This window comes from Phyllobates terribilis, unplaced genomic scaffold (assembly GCF_046119375.1).
Source record: "Phyllobates terribilis strain yellow unplaced genomic scaffold, ASM4611937v1 Scaffold_1__5_contigs__length_1240528914, whole genome shotgun sequence".
Taxonomy (NCBI): Eukaryota; Metazoa; Chordata; class Amphibia; order Anura; family Dendrobatidae; genus Phyllobates; species Phyllobates terribilis.
In genome coordinates, this window is record NW_027362761.1 from 977,308,290 (window position 1) to 977,333,043 (window position 24,754).

Consider the following 24,754-nt stretch of genomic DNA (forward strand, 5'->3'; position numbering starts at 1 on the left):
ACAATATCTTTTAACTTAGTCCCTTTATGGGACTTTCACTTTTTTCCCTTTGATCACAGGTATAATGCATTGCAATGCACTAGATTGCAGTGCATTATACCTATAGTGAAAGCTCCTGGGACCATTCTGTGAGCATGGTTTCAGCAGCTTTCCGTAGCTTGGTGACTCGGGGGTCGTCATGATGACCCCTGATCACCATGGCAACGATCGGGCCCCATGATTACATTGCGGGGGCGCCGATCTGAGGCAGAGGGAGCTCCTGTCCCTCCGCCTGCCTTCTGAAAGCTGCGATCGCACTTGATCGCAGCATTCAGGGGGTTAACAGCCAGGGGCAGTGATGACACCGCTACTGGATGTTTAGGGCCGGAGTTCAGCCACTAGCAGCGCTGACCTCCGGCTCTGGTCGGGCAGCAGGTGCTGATATTACAGCATCTCCTGCACAATCATGCTGAGATTGGTTAGTCAGATTGACTGACCGATCGCAGCGATCTGGGTGCGGGGACCACCGGCATGGGTCCCTGCACCTCTTCTCCTGCCACACAGCTGCACAGACAGCTGTTGCCACTTAACTGTCACAGCGTGTTTACACGAAGTGACGGTTTAAAGCTATGACGGACACTGAACGGCAGTGAGCAGGAACTAGCACCCGCTCATGCAATGCATTGTCCGTCATTGAGCGTTATGGGGTTAAATCCTCCGATGGTTTATTAAGAGTACTGCATAATGTTAGCATAACAAATACAGCCTTCCCAGCCTAACAGGCAAAACAAAACATGATGTATGGCACAGTCCTTGTTGCTACGGGTAACCGCCCGCTTCAGGAACAAACAACCCAAAGTTTAACTTTCCTTCACATGAAAATACAGCTCCAGAGCTTGTGTCTCCAGGCCCACCCCACACCAAATGCTCTAAAAGGCTGGGAGTTTATCCTCTGACCTCCTCCCTCTCTACAGGTGTTGAATCACCCTAGCGCTAAACATGGCTGATTAACCCCTCTTCACTTCGTGTGCTGGAACATTTTTCCTATGTTTATATTACTGGAGCTAACAATCTCAGTGCTACATATCTCACCTCCAGTACATTTCCAGTGACTTTGCCACAAAGGCCTAATGCTGCTTTTAGATGGGTAGATAATTGGGTTTGCAACTGTCAAGCCATCTAAACAGGCCAGCAAAACACTTGTTTGTCAGGTGTGATTATGTTTTAGCCTGTTTAAATTATAGTTCTTGGTTGCACATCGCCTTGTTTAAATGGGACATGCTGAGAACAATGATGCCCTATGTGCATAGAACAATCGTATTAGCTGTCGTTGGCCATCTAACTTGCATGTAGCTGATCAATGCAGTCAACTCGTGTAAATTCAGTATAACAAAAAATTCTGGTGTTTTCTGTACATGCTAGAAAAATTATAGAAGTCTGTGGAGTAGAAGAAAAATAATTCTATGTTATCTCTGTGCACACAAGTCTCTGGTCTGTGGCCAAAATTGTTCTCATGTATGTGAACCCTCCTCCAGAGCAGCATAACAGGGGAGGGAGCAGGATATTAAAAGCTGCCGGAGTAGGATAGCCAGAAGTGCAGGAAGACCAGCAACAAGAAGAAGGGAAAGACCGGGCATACAGAAGAGAGAGTAACATCAAAGAAAGATTGAGCATGTACCTCATCCCAGATTTCTCGAAAGAAACATGGATTCTGCTCATCACACTGCTGGCACTTCTCACTTGGTAAGATTCCTATCCTTCACTCTCACTTTGTATGAAGTAGTTTGTCTGTTCTTTCAATAGAATAGGAGAAAGATAATGGCTTTACATGCATGAACCTGAATGTACGTATTCCTCATTAAAGGATGGGACATAGTTACAAAAAAACATTCCTGTCGCCTCCTATTTCTAAGATCAGCAGTAGGTACCAAGCCTAAACATGTACTATGTTACCACATTACTGCACATCATGTTCTGTTAAATGAACACTTTTATCTTCTCCCTTCAATAAAGTATAAAGTATAAAGGTAAGATGGGAAATATATAAACCTCTATTCATCATTTAATTTCTCTGCGATTCTGCAGTAATTTGCTCCTTTTTAGTGAGTTTAATATTTGCGCCTTATTCTCTATACATTTTGAGCCACTTTTTTAGTTCTTTTTCTTTTTTAAAGTGTTTTAGTTATTCTTCCTCAAGAACTTTGCTTATTTAGCTGTTTTAGACAGAAATCAAGTCGCATTTTTTTTTCTTTCTTGGAGTAAGGTTTTCTGGAGGAGATTTAAATTTAATGCATGTTTGCAATTTTCTATTCAATAGATTTGCAACTTTTGGTGCTAAAATGTTGCAAAAACTGGTTTAAGAACAAAAAATTGATTTTGCAACAAATTTATGAACCGTGTGTGGCTTTTTAAAAAAATTGGCTCAAAAAACTTAAGCAAATACAAAACAAAGAAGTTACTTCAATCAATCACAAATTGATTACTTCAATCAATCACAAATGATGAATCAGGCTCATAGTCTTTACCACCACCACTGTGTACTAACCAAAAGCTTAAAGGGAATCTGTCACCCTATTGAACTTTTTGACTTATGAATATGGGCATATAGGTTGTATGAAATTATGGCTAAAATTAATCATACATGTATGCCTCCTGGATGTGGCCTTGTTAAAAGGGAACTTGTCAGGTCCCCCATGCCCTCCAACCCAGCAGCATTCACCTATGTATGAGTAAATTCCCTGCCTAATCAGTCGTGTATAATGTTATTCAGTTAAATAAATGTTTTAAAAAAGCATTTATAATGTCCATTTCCTGTGCTAAGTAGGGCTTTGATTAGTCGATAGGTGTTAGTTTCTCCAGACTAGTCAGCCCTCTTTCCATGTTATAGCGCCCCTGTGGCGCATGCTTGCCGCTCATTTCCGCAGCATCACTGTTCCTCTATAGCCGGGTGTTCGCTTCCAAGCTTCAGAGGCTCACTGCGCATGACGGGAAGCTATCTTCTGAACTTCTGGTCATTCGCAATGCGCCTCTGAAGCCAGTAAGCGTACACCCGGCTACAGAGGCACAGTGATGCTTCTGAAAAAGAGCAGTGCGCATGCACACAATTTGCATGAGCTAGGGATGATGTTGGCTCATGCAAATTATGCTATCACACCCATGTCACTTTTACGTCATGTGCTCAGCTAGAAATCCCACGCATCCTGCTGGCCTTCTACTCACATCTACGCTGGTGTCTACTCACATCAAAATTGAAGACAGCACCCACAGAAGGGTGTAACAGAGCAGAGGAGTGACAGCAGGCTGAATGCGCAGGCGTGGGATTTCCGGCCACGCCAGTACAGGTATGACTAATTTCACCTGCATACAACTTGTATGTCCATACTCATACTGTAACTCAAAAAGCTCAAAAGGGTGACAGATTCCCTTTAAGTGCCCTCTAAGGCTACGTTACCAAGATGAGCTATTTGGTGAGTTTTTGATGGTGCAGACTTTTTGCAGCATTTCTGTACCCATTAAGTAAAATAGGTTACTTGCATTTTTTGTAAAAAATATGCAGCGTCAAAACTCATCTTGAGAATGTAGCCTTGGACCTCAATGAGACATCAGTTTTTTTCAAGTACAACAAAATCGGACTGAGTTTTATCAGTGATTATCATCAGAGTTTTATCAGATTTTCATCAGTTTCATCAGAGTTTGGTCCGATTTTCACCAATTTTTCTTGTATGTGTAAAAAAAAAATTTCTCCACCTTTTATCAAATAGAATGTAAAAAATTGATAGCACATGGATGGCATCCGAGTGCTGTCCGATTTTTTTTCACAGACCCATAGACTTGCATTGCCGAGTTTGATTCGACATTCGGATTAAGATTGGACATGTCTTTGCAAAAAAATCACAGACGTGAACAGCCCCATAGACTATCATAGGTACAACCGCTATCCGTGAAAACCACAGATATCACTTGTATGCGAAAAACTGATGTGTGAATGAGCCCTTATGCTACGTTAGTATGTATAAGCAGCTTTCCTTCATTTGTAGACATTTTTACTTCTCTTATCTTCAGTTTGAGGCTCATTGATCCATACACCACTGGGCTTTGTATAAATATATAAATTGTATATAGTTCACAAGTAGTTTCTGCAATCATGTAAACTTCCCAGTAATTTGACATTTAGCCTAAGGCCACGGCCCCACTATCAGCATTTGGTCAGTAATTTTTCTCAGGAGTGGGAGCCAAAACCAGGTGAGGAACAATCAGAGAAAAGGTATAATAGAAACAAGTCACCAATTCTGCATTTATCATCCACTCCTGGTTTTGCTATCTGATCAGTTGTGTCCAATTTATCCTGACACAGGCATTAATCGGCTGGCTGGAAACAATTTGTGAGCTAAAACATTCTTTTAAGAAATAAGCCATTTCTTTAAAAATAAATTATCATGTACAAGACTAAAATGGGGCAGTATATAAAGAGCGTGAGCACCATCTACGTCCTCATCATAAAATTACTACTTTGATGTTTCAGCCCCAAAAACCCAAATTGGATTTTCCTGAAAACCGTACACTACTTACTACGTGACTATATGTAAAATTAAATAAATAAATAAAAAACAAGGGGAAAAAACACTGAAAGCTGCAGCTCTATTCACAGATGGAGGTACAAAAAAAAATCCTCCCAGAAAAGTAGCCAGAAAAAAATCTTTCGGATAAAGGAAAACATATCTTTTGGAAGTTTTCTCTTTCCTTTTTTTGAAATCTATAATAAATAAATTGATATATAAAACTCAATGAGTAAATGTCCTTAAAACAGTGTTAGGACTCATGCAGACGTTCATGCAAATCGGTCAGAGCATGGATTGCTAATGCACGTGTCCATGGATCCAAAACTAGGGGTGGTCAAAAACTAGCATTTATTTTAATCCTAAATGTCTTTCTATTTAATGTAATAATGTTATATATTTTCTAATATACTTTAGTTAAAAAGTCCCTACTGTTCCCTCTATAACTGCGTCATTTATTTATTTAATTTATCTACTTCCATTTTGATGACACTTCATTTGAGAATCCCCAAAGCATGCTGGGATACTAAAACATGATGTCATCATGGGGCAGAGGCTGCAGTCACTGATACAGCCTCTGCCCATTCCCTGAAAAGAGCGTCATTGGTGACATCCATTTCAGTGGCCGGGCTAGTCCTTGCTCTACTGAGCATGTGTCAGTTGTCAATTCTGACGTATGCTCAGTACGAGCTGCTTTGTCAAGTTATCCAGGATTACTTCATTTTTTTACTAAGGGCCTAAGAACTAACAGGCAAGAAAGCAGTTGTTAACTACCTGCCTGTTGTGCCCAGCGCCAGTCTCTGCCGGCATAGAGTAGACGGAGATTCCACTCTGCTCTGATGACTGAGCATTGAATACTTTCTCATATTTACCCAGCCTTCCGTTATTGTGAAATTCATGCAATCTATCTGCTGTTTCCCTAATATTTATTGTGTGATTGTTGATTTAGCATTGGTCATTTATATAGCCAGTACTATTGTGATGAATTATCTGTGTGGTTTTAATATAATTTAATAAAATTATAGTTTTTAGTGGGGGATATTCTTCTTTAGTTATTTTGTTTTGGCCCTCTAATGTTATAAGTAAATAGTTTTTTGGTAGTTTTGGCACAATCTCAGACAATAGCATTTAAATAACATGATTACCGTTGCCCACGAATAGGACAGTATGTATCGGGTGTTGGGTTCTCTATAAATATAATCACATATGAACAAGTTCTAATATTAGAAATGTTGATAAATATTCTTCAATTATTGGATAAAATATGAAATAAATAAATAAAACCTATTTTTTAATTTGCTATCTTCTTTCCAGTTATGGGATCTGGCCATACAGAATATTCAAAAAATATGGAATACCCGGTCCTAGACCCCTACCATTTATTGGAAATTTTCTTGATAACAAATATGTGAGTATAAAGACAAATCATCTGATTCCACCTACTATATTAATGTATTTTATTATAAATGTATCTACTAAATAAAGTAAATAAAATAATAGACTCTATCATTAGTTTTGTGGTTAGAATTTATTTCAGTGAGCAGCAAAACTTCGTAAAACCATTCTTACTATTATAGGTCCACATTATTCCTTAGTACAATTTACTGCATTTCTCTGGTTGTGCAACTACAGGCAAACGAGGCGCATGTCTGAACTGTATCAATATGAAAGTCTAAAAGCTTTTTATTACTGACCAAGGTAAAGCTTCACTAACAAATATGCTGGATGACTAAGCATCTCTGCTAATCTCAATTTCCAAATCCTTAGACAATTTGATTCTACTTGCACCATAGGCACCAATACTGTATTTTATGTTTCAGGGTTGGTCCAAATCTCTCTTTTGTCCTGACTTTCGTTACAGTGTATAATTGTAGGTAAAATAAATAGAGTAAAAATAATGAGCTATGCACAAATGTGATTGCTTGGTGGTGAGGCCAGTGTGGCACTCCAATAAATTATTTCCATCTGTGCACAGTATGTGATTGAACATAATAAAAATAATTGTGATGGGACCTTTACCCAGGCTACTTTTCACATTAATCAGTGAAGTCAGAAGTTCTTGAATATGAAAGATTGTAAGATACAAAGTTATAAATGATTAACGTAAATTAAGACAGCACATTGCACTAGTCAGCAAATTTGTCAACTCAAAATATTCATCTAATGACAGACTTTGCACTAGCCTGTCCACTTAGAATGGTATTTAACCTTTCACCACAATGCAAGGATTTCACTTTACCTGGGTGGACCTCTGGGTAGTAGCTTCTGGCTGGTAGATCAAGTTTAGGAGAAAATACATTGCTCAAAAAAATAAAGGGAACACTTAGGCTATGTGCACACGATGCAGAAATGAAGCAGAAAATTTCTGCATCATTTCTGCATCTCCCTGGCAGAAAAAACGCATGCAGATTGTGCATGCGTTTTTCCTGCAGAATACATGCGGATCCACATGCAGATTAACATGCGTTTCCGCATGCAGATTGACAAGCGCTTTCCAGGCGATTTTAGCATCACCTGGAAAGTGCTTGACAACTAGGTCACACTATATAAATCCATGCAAACAGCATGGATTTATACAGTGTGACCCGAGAGAGTGTATATACTTACCTCTGATGGCCCGCGCTGTCCTGCTCTATCCGTTCTCCAGGCAACTTTGAATTGAAAGACCTGCCGACGTCAGCGTCACGTGACCCGTCACATGACTCTGACGTCACCGCAGGTCCTACAACTCACTGCGAGTGCCGGGAAGCAAGCAGGAGCGGTGCGTGGGCCGACAGATGGTAAGTATATATATATTTTTTATTTTATTCTTGTTTTTACAGCTTTTTTAATGGTACCTGGGTGTGGATGAGACTCTCCTCTCCTCCACACTCGGGTACCATCCGCACATTAGAACGCACCAATTACGCAAGTACAGATGCAGTCTTGCGGAATTGGCGCGTTCTAATGCAAGTCAATGGCGGCGAAAACGCCGCGTTTCCGCAAAATTAAATGACATGCTGCGGATTTTTGAGCGCAGCGTTTACGCTGCGGAAAAATCCGCATCATGGGCACAGCACATGCGGATTTCAATTGGGGAACATTGCTTCCCTTCTACCATGCGTTTTTCATGCGTTTCCGCAGCGTTTATGCAACTGCAAAAACGCCGCGGAAACGCATGAAATACGCATCGTGTGAACTCAGCCTAAAACAACAGAATATAACTCCAAGTAAATCAAACTTCTGTGAAATCAAACTGTCCACTTAAGAAGCAACACTGATTGACAATCAATTTCACATGCTGTTGTGCAAATGGAATAGACAATAGATGGAAATTATTGGCAATTATCAAGACACATTCATTAAAGGAGTGGTTCTGCAGGTGGGGACCACAGACCACATCTCAGTACCAATGCTTTCTGGCTGATGTTTTGGTCACTTTTGAATGTTGGTTGTGCTTTCACACTCGTGGTAGCATGAGACGGACTCTACAACCCACAGAAGTTGCTCAGGTAGTGCAGCTCATCGAGGATGGCACATCAATGCGAGCAGTGGCAAGAAGGTTTGCTGTGTCTGTCAGGGTAGTGTCCAGAGGCTGGAGGCGCTACCAGGAGACAGGCCAGTACACCAGGAGACGTGGATGGGGCTGTAGGAGGGCAACTGCCCAGCAGCATGACCGCTACCTCCGTCCCTTTGTGCAAGGAGGAACAGGAGGAGCACTGCCAGAGTCCTGCAAAATGACCTCCAGCAGGCCACAAATGTGCATGTGTCTGCACAAACGGTTAGAAACCGACTCCATGAGGATGGTATGAGGGCCCAACATCCACAGATGGGGGTTGTGCTCACAGCCCAACACCGTGCAGGACGCTTGGCATTTGCCACAGAATACCAAGATTGGCAAAGTCGCCACTGGCGCCCTGTGCTCTTCACAGATGAAAGCAGGTTCACACTGAGCACATGTGACAGACGTGACAGAGTCTGGAGACGCCGTGGAGAGCGATCTGCTGCCTGCAACATCCTTCAGCATGACAGGTTTGGCAGTGGGTCAGTAATGGTGTGGGGTGGCATTTCTTTGGAGGGCCGCACAGCCCTCCATGTGCTCGCCAGAGGTAGCCTGACTGCCATTAGGTACCGAGATGAGATCCTCAGACCCCTTGTGAGACAATATGCTGGTGCGGTTGGCCCTGAGTTCCTCCTAATGCAGGACAATGCCAGACCTCATGTGGCTGGAGTGTGTCAGCAGTTCCTGCAAGATGAAGGCATTGAAGCTATGGACTAGCCCGCCCGTTCCCCAGACCTGAATCCGATTGAGCACATCTGGGACATTATGTCTCGCTTCATCCACCAACGTCACGTTGCACCACAGACTGTCCAGGAGTTGGCGGATACTTTAGTCCAGGTCTGAGAGGAGATCCCACTGGAGACCATCCACAACCTCATCAGGAGCATGCCCAGGCATTGTGGGGAGGTCACACAGGCACATGGAGGCCACACACAATACCTAGCCTCATTTTGACTTGTTTTAAGGACATTACATCAAAGTTGGATCAGCCTGTAGTGTGTTTTTGCACTTTAATTTTGCAGGTGACTCCAAATCCAGGCTTCCATTGGTTAATAAATTTGATTTCCATTGATGATTTTTGTGTGATTTTGTTGTTAGCACATTCAACTTTGTACAGAACAAAGTATTCAATGAGAATATTTCATTCATTCAGATCTAGGATGTGTTATTTGAGTGTTCCCTTTATTTTTTTGAGTAGTGTATATAACATGCCAGATCAGTAATGTATATACAGTGTGGTAGATTGCTCACTCAGCTGCAGACAGAGGTCCAGGTCAGCTCAACACAAACATGTCTGGAGTTCCTCTCTCCAGACCTACTGAACACTGAATGCCTCAGTAGGCCGAGTATTTAAACCCCAGACCACACCCTGGGGTGGAGATATGGTGAACGACCTCCCACCCACTCTATAGTCGTTCACACAAACTGACCCATTTAAATATGGCTGATTAACTCTCTCAGCACATACCATGCCGGAGAAGACTTCCAGTTTCACATCACTGAAGCTTATAGCCTCAGTGAAACATATCTCACGTCCGACACGCTGTAAGTGACTTTGTCACATATCCTCCCTCTCTGCCCAAAGCCAGGTGTTTTGGCACCTTCACTCGCTAAACAGGGAAGTCTGGACAGGGCATCTGCATTACTTTGTAGTTTCTTGGGCCTGTGTTCCACATGAAAATTAAAGTCCTGGAGCACTAGAAACCACCTGGTCACCCGGGCATTCTTCCCCTTCCTTTCCCTCATCCATCTCAGGGGCACATGATCTGACACTAGCCTGAACTTTCGGCCTAACAGATAGTACCTTAGTGTCTCAGTTGCCCATTTGATGGCCAAGCACTCCTTCTCTACGACGGCATAGTTCTTTTCACAGGAAGAGAGTTTCCTACTCAGGAATAGGACTGGATGTTCATCCCCATCTATTTCCTAGGACAACACCGCTCCCAAACCGACCTCGGATGCGTCTGTCTTCACCACAAACTCCTTAGTGAAATCAGACACGAATAAGACCGGCTGTTTACATAGGGTGAGCTTCAACTCCTGGAATGCCATCTCCGCTTCCGAGGACCATTTGGCCATCGATGTCTTCATGCCTTTAAGAAGATCAGTTAGTGGGGTGGCTGTCAAGGCAAAATTTGGGAAAATCGCCGATAATATCCCACAATTCCCAGGAATGCACGAACTTGCTTCTTGGAGTTCGGTTGCGGACAGTTTTGGATAGCCTCCACATTATTTACTTGCGGCTTTATTTCGCCCCTTCCGATGATGCAGCCAAGTATTTTGCCTCTTCTTTCCCAATTGCGCACTTCTTTGGATTTATAGTAAACCCTGTCTTCCTTAGTGCATCCAGTACCACCTGGACCTTCTGTAAATTACTTTCCCACTCCGGGCTGAGTATCACAATGTCATCCAGGTAAGCTGCAGCATACTTTTTGTGAGAGGCTAGGATCTGGTCCATGTCCCTCTGGAAGGTAGTTGTGGCTCCCTGCAGACCGAATGGCATCCTGGTGTACTGAAAGCACCCATCAGGGAAGACCGTCTTCTCCTTGGCACTTGGGGACTGGAGAATTTGCCAGTACTCTTTTGTTAAGTCCAGGGTGGTCATATATCTGGCTGACCCTAGCCTTTCAATGAACTCATCGACCCGGGACATTGGATATGCGTCGAACTTTGACATCTTATTTAGCTTCCTGTAGTCATTACAGAACCGCATTCTCCATCTGGCTTTGGCACAAGGACAATGGGACTACACCAGCCGTGTTTTGACTCATCGATGACGCCCAGGCTCAACATTCTCCTCACCTCCTTGGAGATCACCTTGCGGCGGGCTTCAAGAATCCATTACAGCCTTTGATTCACCCTCACATGCGGCTCCATCAAGATTTCCTGCCTGACCACCTGCGTACAACCTGGCAGCCCCGAAAACAGGTCCCGGTTCCACTGAAGCAGCTCTTGGCTCTATTGCTTCTGGGCCGGTGACAGTGTCTCTGTGCCACTGTGACATCCTCGACTCAGGCTTCAGGATGGGCCCCCAGGCACGTAGCTTCCACCTGTCTCTGTCTTGCCAAGGTTTGAGCAGGTTAATGTGGTACACCTGATTCGGCTTTTTTCTTCCTGGTTAGTGGACCTTGTAGTTGACGTCACCCAACTTTTTGACCACCTCATATGGCCCTTGCCACTTGGCCAGGAATTTACTCTCAACCGTGGGGACCAACACCCGGTCTGCAGGGCTAAATTGCCTCAGTCTTGCCGACCAATTGTAGACTCTTGCCTGGGCATCTTGTGCTTGAAGAGGAGGCATTCCCTTACAATCGGCATCACCCTTGCGATCCAGTCATGCATCTGGGCCACATGCTTGATGTCGCTCCGGTGGGGTATTACCTCAGCTTCCCAGTTCTCTTTCGCAATGTACAATAGTCCCCGAGAGTGCCATCCATAAAGCAACTCGAAGGGTAAGAACCCCGTAGAGGCATGGAGAACTTTCCTAATGGAGAACAGTAGGTAGTCGCAGTCTTAGCCATCCTTTTTCACGACCTTCTTAAGCATAGACTTCAGGGTCTTATTGAACCTCTCTACTAGGCCGTCCGTCTGCAGATGGTAGACAGTTGTCCGGAGTTGGGTAATCTGCAGAGCCTTACTCAACACCCTCATCACTTTCGACATGAAAGGACTTTCTTGGTCCATCAAGATCTCCTTTGGCAGGCCCGTTCGGGAGAAGATATTGACTAGTTCTTGCGCTATACTACGGGCAGAGGAGTTTCTCAGTGGTACCGCCTCTGGGTACTGTGGTGCGTAGTCCAGCACCACCAGAATGTATTGGTGACCCCTGGTGGACATAACTAATGGCCCTAAAGGGTCCATAGCAATTCGGTCAAATAGGACCTCTATAATGGGTAATGGGACCAGTACAGAAGTGGGACATGGGAGCAGTTAACTGACAAATAAGACAGGACCGACAAAAGTTAACAACCTCCCAGGGATATCCAGGCCAGTAAAATCTTTGAAGGACCCACTCATGGGTCTTTTCTATGCCCAGATGCCCACTCAAGACATGAGAATGGGCTAGGTCTAGTACCCTACCTCTATAAGGTCTTGGCACCAACAGCTTCTCTAACACTTCCCCTCTCTGTTTAGTGACCCGATATAGCAAATCCTGATGAACTGAAAAACAAGGAAACCTGGTGTTAGCCCCCAACTCTTGAACAACCCAATTTATCACAGTCACATTGTCCCATGCCCCTTTTAACGTAAGGTCCTCCATTTGAGCAATCTCAAAATTCCCCCCAGAAACTCCCAATTCTGGAATCTCTTCCTCATGGGTCACTGTCTCGTCCTCATCGCCAGCAAGGACACACAAGGGAAACTCTTCCGCCTCTGACTGCAAAGGGGATTCTTCATGGACGAACTAGCTCCTATCAGAGTTAGAGTGTACCCCTGCCTTTCCGCACAAGTCCAAGAACAGCCTGAAGTACCGCCCGGTTATCACTGGGTGTAGCAAGTCCTTGACAACCCTGACCTCATGGGACTCAGTACCATGGTTCATTTTTATAGTCACTTGGGCGACAGGGTAGTGCTTGGCGTCCCCGTTGATACAGCAAACACCCACGTGTTTCCCAGGGATCAACTGGTGAGGGAGACTCGCTGAGTCCAAAAGTCCTGACACCAGTACCTCATTTATTGTCACGGGAATGACTACGGGTCCTTGCCGAGCTGATAGTCCACGCTGCAGGCGGGGCATGCATAGTACGAGCAGCGCCTCCTAGCACTGCAGTCTATCTGCATGGAGGACATAGGACAACGGGCGACTATGTGACCAGGACCATGACATCTCCAGCAGATCATCTCTTTCCCAGTGGCCTTTGGCAAGCCCTCAGCAACCCCTTGGGACCTTGGACTCCCCCCAGTTGTGGCTCTACTACCCCTCTTTTGTGACTCGGGCTCCCTCTGAGTACCCCAGTATGGGGATGTAGCACATTCATGTATGAATAAAATGGATCAATTTCCATTTGTGTTTTGTATCTGAGTTTCATCAGTGTTTTGTCAGTATTTCCCATCAGTGTTTCATCAGTGATTTTCTTGTATGAAAAAAATAAATGACAAAGCTTCTCCTAGACATTGCAATGTTAATAGCATTGTGTGCTGTCCATGATTTCTTACAGACTCAAAGACTTTTATGGGTAATTAGATCCATGTGAAAATGGAAGTCTCCGTGATTTTTTTGAGGACACACAGTCTACAAAAAAAAATATGGACATGTGAGCAGCCCCATAAAATACCGTTAGGTCCATATATATTTGGACAGAGACAACATTTTTCTAATTTTGGTTCTAGAAATTACCACAATGAATTTTAAACAAAACAATTCAGATGCAGTTGAAGTTCAGACTTTCAGCTTTCATTTAAGGGTATCCACATTAAAATTGGATGAAGGGTTTAGGAGTTTCAGCTCCTTAACATGTGCCATCCTGTTTTTAAAGGGACCAAAAGTAATTGGACAGATTAAATAATTGTAAATAAAATGTTCATTTCTAGTACTTGGTTGAAAACCCTATGTTGGCAATGACTGCCTGAAGTCTTGAACTCATGGACATCACCAGACGCTGTGTTTCCTCCTTTTTGATGCTCTGCCAGGCCTTCACTGTGGTAGTTTTCAGTTGCTGTTTGTTTGTGGGCCTTTCTGTCTGAAGTTTAGTCTTTAACAAGTGAAATGCATGCTCAATTGGGTTGAGATCATGTGACTGACTTGGCCATTCAAGAATATTCCACTTCTTTGCTTTAATAAACTCCTGGGTTGCTTTGGCTTTATGTTGTGGGTCATTGTCCATCTGTAGTATGAAATGACGACCAATCAGTTTGGCTGCATTTGGCTGGATCTGAGCACACAGTATGGCTCTGAATACATCAGAATTCATTCGGCTGCTTCTGTCCTGTGTCACATCATCAATAAACACTAGTGACCCAGTGCCACTGGCAGCCATGCATGCCCAAGCCATCACACTGCCTCCGCTGTGTTTTACAGATGATGTGGTATGCTTTGAATCATGAGCTGTACCACGCCTTCGCTATACTTTTCTATTTCCATCATTTTGGTAGAGGTTGATCTTGGTTTCATCTGTCCAAAGAATGTTCTTCCAGAACTGTGCAGGCTTTTTTAGATGTTTTTGAGCAAAGTCCAGTCTAGCCTTTTTATTCTTGATGCTTATGAGTGGCTTGCACCATGCAGTTAACCCTCTGTATTTACTTTCATGCAGTCTTCTCTTTATGGTACATTTGGATATTGATACGCCTACCTCCTGGAGAGTGTTATTCACTTGGTTGGCTGTTGTGAAGGGGTTTGACTTCACCATGAAGATTATTCTGCGATCGTCCACCACTGTTGTCTTCCAGGTCTTTTTGCATTGATGAGTTCACCAGTGTTTTCTTTCTTTCTCAGGATGTACCAAACTGTAGATTTTGCCACTCCTAATATTGTAGCAATTTCTCGGATGTTTTTTTTTCTGTTTTTGCAGCTTAAGGATGGCTTGTTTCACCTGCATGGAGAGCTCCTTTGGCCGCATGTTTACTTCACAGCAAAAGCTTCCAAATGCAAGCACCACACCTCAAATCAACTCCAGGCTTTTTATCTGCTTAATTGAGAATGACATAACGAAGGGATTGCCCACACCTGTCCATGAAATAGCCTTGGAGTCAATTGTCCAATTACTTTTGGTCCCATTAAAAACAGGGTGGCACATGTTAAGGAGCTGAAACTTCTAAACCCTTCATCCAATTTTAATGGGGATACCCTCAAATGAAAGCTGAAAGTCTGAACTTCAACTTCATCTGAATTGTTTTGTTTAAAATTCATTGTGGTAATGTCTAGAACCAAAATTAGAAAAATGTTGTCTCTGTCCAAATATATATGGACCTAACTGTATAATGAGTATGTGTCGTATCCATATAAAGCACAGATAGAATATATACGTAAAAAACAAAGGTTTGAATGAGGTCTTATGGTCAAATCCGAGAGGGCATCCAGGAGTTAATCAGCTGAATAAACTGTGACAAAGAAGGGTCTAATAATTGTCAATTCAATAAACAGCAGCGTGTCTAGTACAGAGACATGATAACTGGTAATAACTGAAACCTAGTAGCGATTTAAATAGAGTATCAAGGCCGCAAAGCTCATGCCAATTAATCTGCTGACTCACTATAGTGTTTGGTCGGCCAGCAGGATCATTAGTGATGCTGCCAGATCTATCCTTAGTGATGGCATTAGAGAAGTGCAAACTGTCAGAGTTGCTGTTTTGCCGGCTGGCCGGCGCAAACGCTTGCAGCATGAGATTGGTCACTAGTGTTTAGCGATACCTTCCGATATCGGGAAATATCAGATCGGATTGGATCGGACCGATACCCAAGAAGTATCGGATATCGCCGATTCCGATACCGGAAACCAATGCAAGTCAATGGGACAGAAATATCGGAATAAAAATAAACCCTTTTTTTCCTTGTAGGTTAATTCTACATGAAGGAAAACAACTAAGAATAATGTAGAATGTATTGGGGGAGGTGGGGGAGACAATAAAGGCATAGAGGTTTAGCCCAATCAAATGGAATAGCAGGAATTAATATTTTTTTTAAGACGTTCGGAGTTACAGAAATATTGACTATGTTAAGCTTTTTTATATTTTGTCAGATATTTATGTTCACTACTTCCATGCTCTTCACCTTCTTTTTTACTTCTCCAACACTTTCTCCTTCATCATCCTCAGCATCAGCATCTTTTTCATCAACTTCTTCTTCACCTTCTTCATCTTCTTCTTCTTCACCTTCTTCATATTATTCTTTTTTTTACATTCTTCATATTCTTCTTATTCAACTATTATTCTTCTTCATATTCTACTTCTTCATCTTCTTCATATTCTTCTTCTTCATCATATTCTTATTTGTGACAGGTATTCCTGTAGTTGTTATCTATAAAAGTTTGAACATTACACCTTTCGTTCTGCCGGTCACAAAAGATTTACAACAGGATTTGTCCGCATTCAGTTTTGCCTGCAGCAGCAGGTCTTTTCCAGGGGCACCACGAGGAGGAATGGACTCACCCCCATACACTGCTTAGTCATCTTCTGCTTATAATTTAGATAATATCTTTTGCTCTGATTTTTAGTCTTATGCTTAATGTTCTTCCGCTTTTTGTTCTGCAGATTCTTGTACTTCTGCTTCTTGGTTTTCTGTCTCTTGTTCTTCTGTATCTTGGTGGTTGTCTTCTTGTTCTTTGTCCTCTTGGTCAACTTCTTCAGGGTCATCTTCTTGGTCTTCTTCGGGGTGGTCTTCAGGGTTGTCGTCTTCAGGTTCATTGTCTTCGAGGTCCTCGTCTTCTTCGGGGTGGTCTTCAGGGTCCTCGTGTTCAGGGTCGTCGTCTTCGGGGTCCTCCTCTTCTTCGGGGTGGTCTTCAGGGTCCTCGTGTTCAGGGTCGTCATCTTCGGGGTGGTCTTCAGGGTCGTCGTCTTCAGGGTTGTCGTCTTCAGGGTCGTCGTCTTCTTCGGGGTGGTCTTCAGCGTCCTCGTCTTCAGGGTCGTCGTCTTTGGGGTCCTCGTCTTCTTCAGGTTGGTCTTCAGGGTCCTCGTCTTCAGGGTCCTCGTCAGGGAGATCAAGAGTGATTACCAAGAACCATTTCAAAAAGCTTGAACTTGGAAATGTAGCAGAAGGTACAAGAAGGCTGAGGAACTGCCGAGAACCAGCTGATGGTACTGGAACCCGGATGGGTAGCAGAAGGTACAAGAGCCAATGGAACTACCGAGGACCAACTGACGGTACTGGAACTCGGTTACTAAGCAGGACGTTGGTGGAACTTGGATACCGCGAAGGAGGCACGTAAGCCAAAGGCACTGCCGAGAACCAGCTGACAGTACTGGAACTCGGATGGGTAACAGAAGGTACCCATGAAAAAAAAAAGTTGCAAGGCCGCGAGTCAGCCGCAGTTACCGAAACCCACAGTCCTACAGGGGGTGCTTGTCTTATTGGCACCATGGAACCAGCCTTCATTGCCAGATCCCGCAGCTCACATAGGAGTCACCTAAACTGCAGGCACCATAGAGTCGGCTAACCTGACCGCAACACGACAGGACAACGCATTGGAGGCAAAGTGACGTTGACACTACCCGGAAACAGCTGGCGTGCTAGAACCAGGCTGGGCAGGAGGGAGTACCCGTGCCAAAGACACTGCCGACAACCAGCTGATGGTACTGGAACCCGGATGGGTAGTAGAAGGTACAAGAGCAAATGGAACTACCGAGGACCAGCTGACGGTACTGGAACCCGGATGGGTAGCAGAAGGTACAAGAGCCAATGGAACTACCGAGGACCAGCTGACGGTACTGGAACTCGGTTACTAAGCAGGAGGTACCTGTGCCAGAAAGCACTACCAAGGACCAGCAGACGTTGGGCAGGAGGCAGGAGGGAGTACCCGTGCCAAAGACACTGCTGGGAAACAGCTGGCGGTGCTGGAACCCAGGGTAAATACTAAAAACAGAGTGGAGCCAGAGGCGTAATTGGAGCAACTTTAAAATCTGTAGTAGTGTGAATGTGGACAGAGCAGGAGAATTTTCCGGACACACAGCAGGGGAACAGCTGTAGACGGCACTTCTGAGCAGCAACTAGCGGTATTGGAGCCCAGGGTAAATACTAAAAACAGAGGAGCCAGAGGTGTAATTGGAGCAAGTTTTAAATCAGTAGTACAGTGGATGTGGACAAAGCAGGAGAATTTGCCGGACACACAGCTGGGGATCAGCTGATGGTACTGAACCCCAATAACACTGGAGCAAGCGTTGACTGTGCAGACGGCACTTCTGAGCAGCAACTAGTGGTATTGGAGCCCAGGGTAAATACTAAAAACAGAGGAGCCAGAGCTGTAATTGGAGCAAGTTTTAAATCAGTAGTACAGTGGATGTGGACAAAGCAGGAGAATTTGCCGAACACACAGCTGGGGATCAGCTGACGTTACTGAACCCCAATTACACTGGAGCAAGCATTGACTGTGCAGATGGCACTTCTGAGCAGCAACTAGCGGTATTGGAGCCCAGGGTAAATACTAAAAACAGAGGAGGCAGAGGCGTAATTGGAGCAACTTTAAAATCTGTAGTAGTGTGAATGTGGACAGAGCAGGAGAAATTGCCGTCCGCACAGCAGGGGAACAGCTGACGTTACTGAACCCCAATAACATGGCAGCAAGTGTTGACTGTGCAGACAGCACTTCTGAGCGCCAACTGGCGGTGTTGGAGCTCAGGGATAATACTGAAACAGAGGAGTCAGAGGTGTAATTGGAGCAACTTTAAAATCTGTAGTAGTGTGAATGTGGACAGAGCAGGAGAAATTGCCGTCCGCACAGCAGGGGAACAGCTGACGTTACTGAACCCCAATAACACGGCAGCAAGTGTTCACTGTGCAGACAGCACTTCTGAGCGCCAACTAGCGGTGTTGGAGCTCAGGGATAATACTGAAAACAGAGGAGCCAGAGGTGTAATTGGAGCAACTTTAAAATCTGTAGTAGTGTGAATGTGGACAGAGCAGGAGAAATTGCCATCCGCACAGCAGGGGAACAGCTAACGTTACTGAACCCCAATAACATGGCAGCAAGTGTTGACTGTGCAGACAGCACTTAAGAGCGCCAGCTGGCGGTGTTGGAGCTCAGGGATAATACTGAAAACAGAGGAGCCAGAGGTGTAATTGGAGCAAGTTTTAAATCAGTAGTACAGTGGATGTGGACAGAGCAGGAGAATTTGCCGGACACACAGCTGGGGATCAGCTGACGTTACTGAACCCCAATAACACTGGAGCAAGCATTGACTGTGCAGACGGCACTTCTGAGCTGCAACTGGCGGTGTTGGAGCTCATGGATTACAGTTCAGGTGGTAGAAACATGAACACAACAGGAGACCTGGATACTGTTGCCAACAAATTATTTATTCTGGAAGAGGACTGGCAAATTCATGCGAGATCCAGGCCTTGTTCATTTTGAGAAAAGTAAGCCGGTCAACGTTATCGGAGGATAGTCACATGCGACGGTCTGTTAGTACACCACCGGCGGCACTAAAGACGCGTTCCGTTAATACACTAGCAGCAGGGCAAGCTAGCACCTCCAATGCATACTGGCTAAGCTCTGGCCATGTATCCAGCTTACAGACCCAAAACTTGAAGGGAGAAGAGCCGTCTGGGAGTACACTGAGAGGGCAAGACATGTAGTCTGTCACCATCTGACGGAAACGTTGCCTCCTGCTGACTGGAGCCGTCTGTGATGGTGTAGACATTTGTGGCGGCGGGGACACAAAACTTTGCCACATTTGGGCCATACTGGTCTTGCCTTGTGCTGAGGCGCTGCTTCTGCTCCCTCTTTGTGCAGAGCTTCCTCCACTGCCTCGACGCACTGAGCTGCTTTGTAAAGCACTAGCAGCACTGCTCTCGGTTGTAATGGAGAACATGATGGAATGCACCAGTGTGTCTTGGTACTTTCGCATTTTATGCTCCCGGTTCAACGGTGTTATGAGGCTTTGTAAGTTGTCCTGGTAGCAAGGATCTAGGAGGGTGGACACCCAATAATCAGCCGTGTTGAGAATGTGGGCGATGCGGCGGTCGTTTCTCAGGCACTGCAGCATGAAATCAACCATGTGCTGCAGACTGCCAACTGGCCAAGAAACGCTGTCCCCTGCTTGAGGCGTGATCTCTGCCTGCTCTGCATCACCCCACCCTCGCTCTAGATACTGACTACTAGAGCATTGTGTACCTCCCTTCTCTGGACAGATGTTTTCCTCCTGCATTGACTCCTCCTCATCCTCCTCACAAAGTGTCCCCTGCCTAGGCCTTTGTGAGGAACCACGTTGCGCAGACATTACAGAAGCAAATGGCATTTGTGACTCCTCATCCTCCACCTCTTCCAAAACCTCCTCCCTTAGTGCTTGCAGTGTTTTTTCAAGCAGGCAGATAAGGGGGATAGTCATGCTGACTAATGCATCATCTGCACTCGCCATCCGCGTGGAATAATCGAAGGCACGCAAAACGTGGCAAATGTCCTTCATAAAGGCCCACTCAGTGGTGGTGAAGTGTGAACGGCGCGCACTGCGACTTGTTTGCGCCTGCTGCAGCTGGTACTCCATTACTGCTGCCTGCTGCTCACACAACCTCTCCAACATATGTAACGTTGAATTCCACCTGGTGGGTAGGTCACATATGATGCGATGTTCCGGAAGACGTAATCGACGCTGCAGAGCAGCAATGCGCGATCTTGCGTTGCTGGAACGCCGCAAGTGAGTGCACTCTATGCGGACCTTATGAAGCAGTGCATCAAGATCCGGATAGTCCCTCAAAAAACTCTGCACGACCAAGTTGAGCACATGTGCCAGACATGGGATGTGAGTGAGGTTGCCTAGGCCCAGAGCTGCCACCAGATTTCGGCCATTGTCACACACTACCATGCCTGGCTGGAGATTCGCTGGCACAAACCACACGTCGCTCTGCTGCTTGATGGTATTCCAGAGCTCCTGCGCTGTGTGGCTTCGATTCCCCAAAGAAATTAATTTTAATACAGCCTGTTGACGTTTGGCCATGGCTGTGCTCATATCGGTCATCATAACAGGTAACCGTTCACGGGTCGATGTGGAGGTAGACCGTGACGGCTCCTGCAGCGCTGATTCAGAGGAACTGGAGTATGAGGAGGAGTCAAAGTGTACAGACTTGATTCCTGCAATCCTTGGAGTTGGCAGAACACGTACAGCGCCACTCTCAAGATCTGTACCCGGCTCCACAACATTTACCCAATGGGCAGTGAGGGAAAGGTATCGTCCCTGTCCATGCTTACTGGTCCACGCATCGGTGGTCAGGTGGACCTTGCTACTGACGGCGTTTTGTAGCGCATGTTTAATTTTTCCCTCCACATGCTGTTGCAGGGCAGGGACGGCTTGCCTGCTGAAATAAAAATGGCTGGGCACGTTGTATTGTGGGACTGCCAGTGCCATAAAGTTACGGAAGGTGTCAGTCTCCACCAGCCTGAATGATAGCATTTCAAGGGCCAGTAGTTTAGCAGTGCCAGCATTGAGAGCCTGTGCTCGGGGGTGGTTTGCCGAGTATGGGCTCCTTTTCTCCCATGTCTGTGCTAACGATGGCTGTAGACTGGCCTGGGAGTGTGAGGATGACAGGGAAAGTGGTGCTGTGGGTGGAACTACACTGTGTCTCTGTACAACAGTGCCAGAGATTCTTCCATGGCGATCCTGTGAGGAAGCCGAACCAGCTATGTGTGAGCTGGAGGAAGAGGCTACAACACGAGCTGAAGAGGTGGTAGGTGGCACTGTAGGTTGGCCTAGGTCTTCAGTGTGTTTTTGTAACTCCACCACGTGCTTGGTCCGCACATGTTTCCACATATTTGTGGTATTGAGGTTGCTGACACTTTTCCCTCTTTTCACCTTCTGATTACACAGCTTGCATTTGACAAAGCAAATGTCATCTGCAACTGTGTCAAAAAAGGACCAGGCACTGCAAGTTTTGGGAGCGCCCGCTTTGGATTTTGGAAGAGCCATGCTCCTAATGGGTGCCGAAGTGGAGGCTACAGGCAACCGAGTCTGCCCCCTCCCTCTCCCTCCTTTTTGGGCCGTTCGGGGAATCTCTTCATCAGAGCTGCTCCCACCACCTTCCTGTCCCTCGCGCCATGATGGGTCAAGGACCACATCATCTACACCACCCTTTTCAAACAACTGCTTCTCCTGGGTAGTCTCGACAGCACAGTACGCACCAGAAAGTGGCACCTGAGTCTCATCATCAGATGCGTACTGAGGTGTGCTGCTGACCATAGGCACTGGCCCATCCGCCTCTTCAGATTCAGAGAGACAAAACGGTTGCGCATCACTGCATACTACCTCTTCTTCAAATTCTCGAATTCTGCTTGGCTGGCCCCCTCTTTCCAAGCCAAGAGATTCAGAGAACAGAAGTAGAGATGGCTCCTGTCCAGGGCTCTCTGACTGCCTGGGCAATTTGGCAGGTGGTGAAGAGACAGATGGGTGCTCTTCAGTGCTCAGGACCTGAGAGGATCTGGAACTAATTGAAGTCGATGCGTTAGCTGCCATCCATCCGACAACGGCTTCAATTTGGTCCTCCCGCAGCAGTGGGGTACGGCTAGCTCCTACAAAGCTGCGCATAAAGGACTGTTCCCTGGTAAAACTGGGGGATGCTGAGTCACTGGTGCCCGCAGCAGGCACAGAATCCCCACGTCCTCTCCCTGCAGCCACAGAATCCTCACGTCCTCTCCCTGCAGAAACTCCACGACCACGACCACATGCCTTACTCCCTGCCTTCTTCATCTTGGTAGACTGATAAAGATAGGCAGAAAAGTACTAAGGGCTTAGTGTGCTTATTCCTGAACAGCTGCTAACAGGTATAAGAAACACTAATTTTATAAAGTGTGGACTAGACTTTAATATGAGCTAATGTGGCCTACACAACTGTAAAGAGGAGTGCTTGGTGAACATTATTTAGGTTTTTTTTGTCACAAAAAGACACTGGATGTGCCCAAAGAAGTAATACCGATAGTATCACAAACTTTATGTAGCTATTACAATGTAGGAAGGTAACCTACAATGCAATAGATGAGGCTACAAAAAATAGGCTAATACTAATCTGGCTGGGGCTGCAGGGCACAATGCTGCAGAAAGGCTCCTCTAGCTACTCCTATATAGTGTGTTTGGAACCAATGTAGCTGAATACGGATGGAACCACCACACTAATAGGAGAAATCAGGAAAAATGTTCAATTAGCAAAAAAGGACAATGTATGAGGCAGTGACGCACGCTGAGCACACTACAACCAGATGCAGAGCACTGTGCACTAGCGCTGCAAGACAAAAAAAAAATTCTCTATCTACTCCTATATAGTGTGTTTGGAACCAATTTAGCTGAATACGGATGGAACCACCACACTAATAGGAGATATCAGGAAAAATTATGAATTAGCAAAAAAGGACAATGTATGAGGCAGTGACACACACTGAGTGCACTACAACCAGACGTGGCTGAAGCACACACTACAGGGTGAGCTGCACTCACACACAGAGACCTTGCAGACAGCGGTGAACAGCACAGAGAACTGTGCACTAGCGCTGCAAGGCACAGCGATTTATAAAGTAGCTTGGGTAAAGCAGAATAGACCAAATAGGTAGCTAAAACTGTCCCTCAGAACAACAGCGTCCTATCCCTAACTGAATTCACAGCAGAGTGAGCTCAAAATGGCCGCGGCGGCTTTTATAGTGCATCATGACATCATTTCAGCAGCCAATCACAGCCATGCCATTAGTTAACATGCCTACATGCCTAACAGGATGTGCCCACACTTCTTAGGATCCTCATTGGCTGAATAAAATGAAACTGGCTCATTGCATTATGGGAACTTCCAATTCCGGTATACGATATTGCAAAAGTATCGGAATTAAGTATCGGAATTCCGATACCGCGAATATCGGCCGATACCCGATATTTCAGTATCGGAATGCTCAACACTAGAGCTCACACACAAACCATGCCTGTCCATGTGCTTAACCCTGTGGTTCAGCGGTTTCTCAAAACCTACCCGGATCTGTCGGATCTACTTGTCAAAGTACACCGCCTGTGTGCCCATTTAGAAAGTCAGCTACAGCTTCTGCTTCCCTTGCCGTGCTTCAGCAGCATTTGCAGCTTCCAGCTCACCGACTGGTGTGCGATGTTCTCACGCGTTGGAACTCTACATTGCAGATGTTGGGAAGGATTTGTGAGCAGAAGAGGGCAGTTGTTGACAACCAGCATAAACAAGGCCATCGGTATTCAGTTCAAACTCCACACATAAAACCTCAGGAGTGGACGTGGATGTCAGACATATGTACTATCCTCAAAAACTTTGAGGACTCCACCAAGATGGTGAGCGGCGATGACGCCATAATTAGTGTCACCATCCCGCTTCTCTGTCTTCTGAAATGCTCTCTGCTCACAATTAAAGAGGATGCATTGCAGGCAGAGCATGATGAGATGGAGCAAGGAACCATACAGGGTGATTCCACACAGCCCAGCCTCATCTCATCCCAACATGGATTGGGTGACAATGAGGATGAGGAGGAGGAAGAACAGGAGCTAGTTTCCTGCGATATAGACGGTACTACCTGCACAACTGTCATACCATCTGTACAACATGGATGGCCTGAGGACAGGGAGGAGGATGAGGATGAGGAGGAGGATGAGGAGGAGAGCATGGTCAGTCGTCCTCTTGGTGAGGAAACGGAAGTCTTGCCTGTTAGCAGTCTGGCACACATGGCTGAATTTATGTTACGCTGTCTTTCCCATGACCCTCGCCTTGTCCAAATTTTGGGTGACAGTCATTATTGGTTGGTGACACTTCTAGACCCACGCTACAAGGAGAACTTTCTGTCTCTTATTCCCATACAGGAGAGGATTAATAAAATGGTGCAGTACGAGAAGGCCCTTGTTGCGGAATTATTAAAAAAATTCCTACTTGAAAACGCTGGCAGTAGAAGTCACAGTTCGTTGGACAACCAAGGAGTACTGGTGAGAGAGACACAAATGCAGTCCAGCAGAGGCAGGGGAAAGTTGTCAAAGTTCTGGGACAGTTTTCTCATACCCTCCCATTGCACAGGCCCTGAGGCGTGGGGTACTCTCCCAAGGAGGGAAAAGTT

At 45.4% G+C, this 24,754-nt stretch overlaps 1 protein-coding gene across 1 annotated transcript in view; it reads left to right on the forward strand.

Annotated features, from left to right (window-relative positions):
• The first annotated feature begins 1,522 nt into the window (after positions 1-1,522).
• LOC141156748 (cytochrome P450 3A29-like) overlaps positions 1,523-24,754 on the forward strand; it is a 77,300-nt gene continuing 54,068 nt past the window's right edge. The window contains exons 1-2 of the mRNA XM_073643090.1: positions 1,523-1,722; positions 5,850-5,943. Coding sequence (XP_073499191.1) covers positions 1,652-1,722; positions 5,850-5,943 — 165 coding nt within the window. The 5' untranslated portion in view covers positions 1,523-1,651. The remainder of the gene's footprint in view (positions 1,723-5,849; positions 5,944-24,754) is intronic.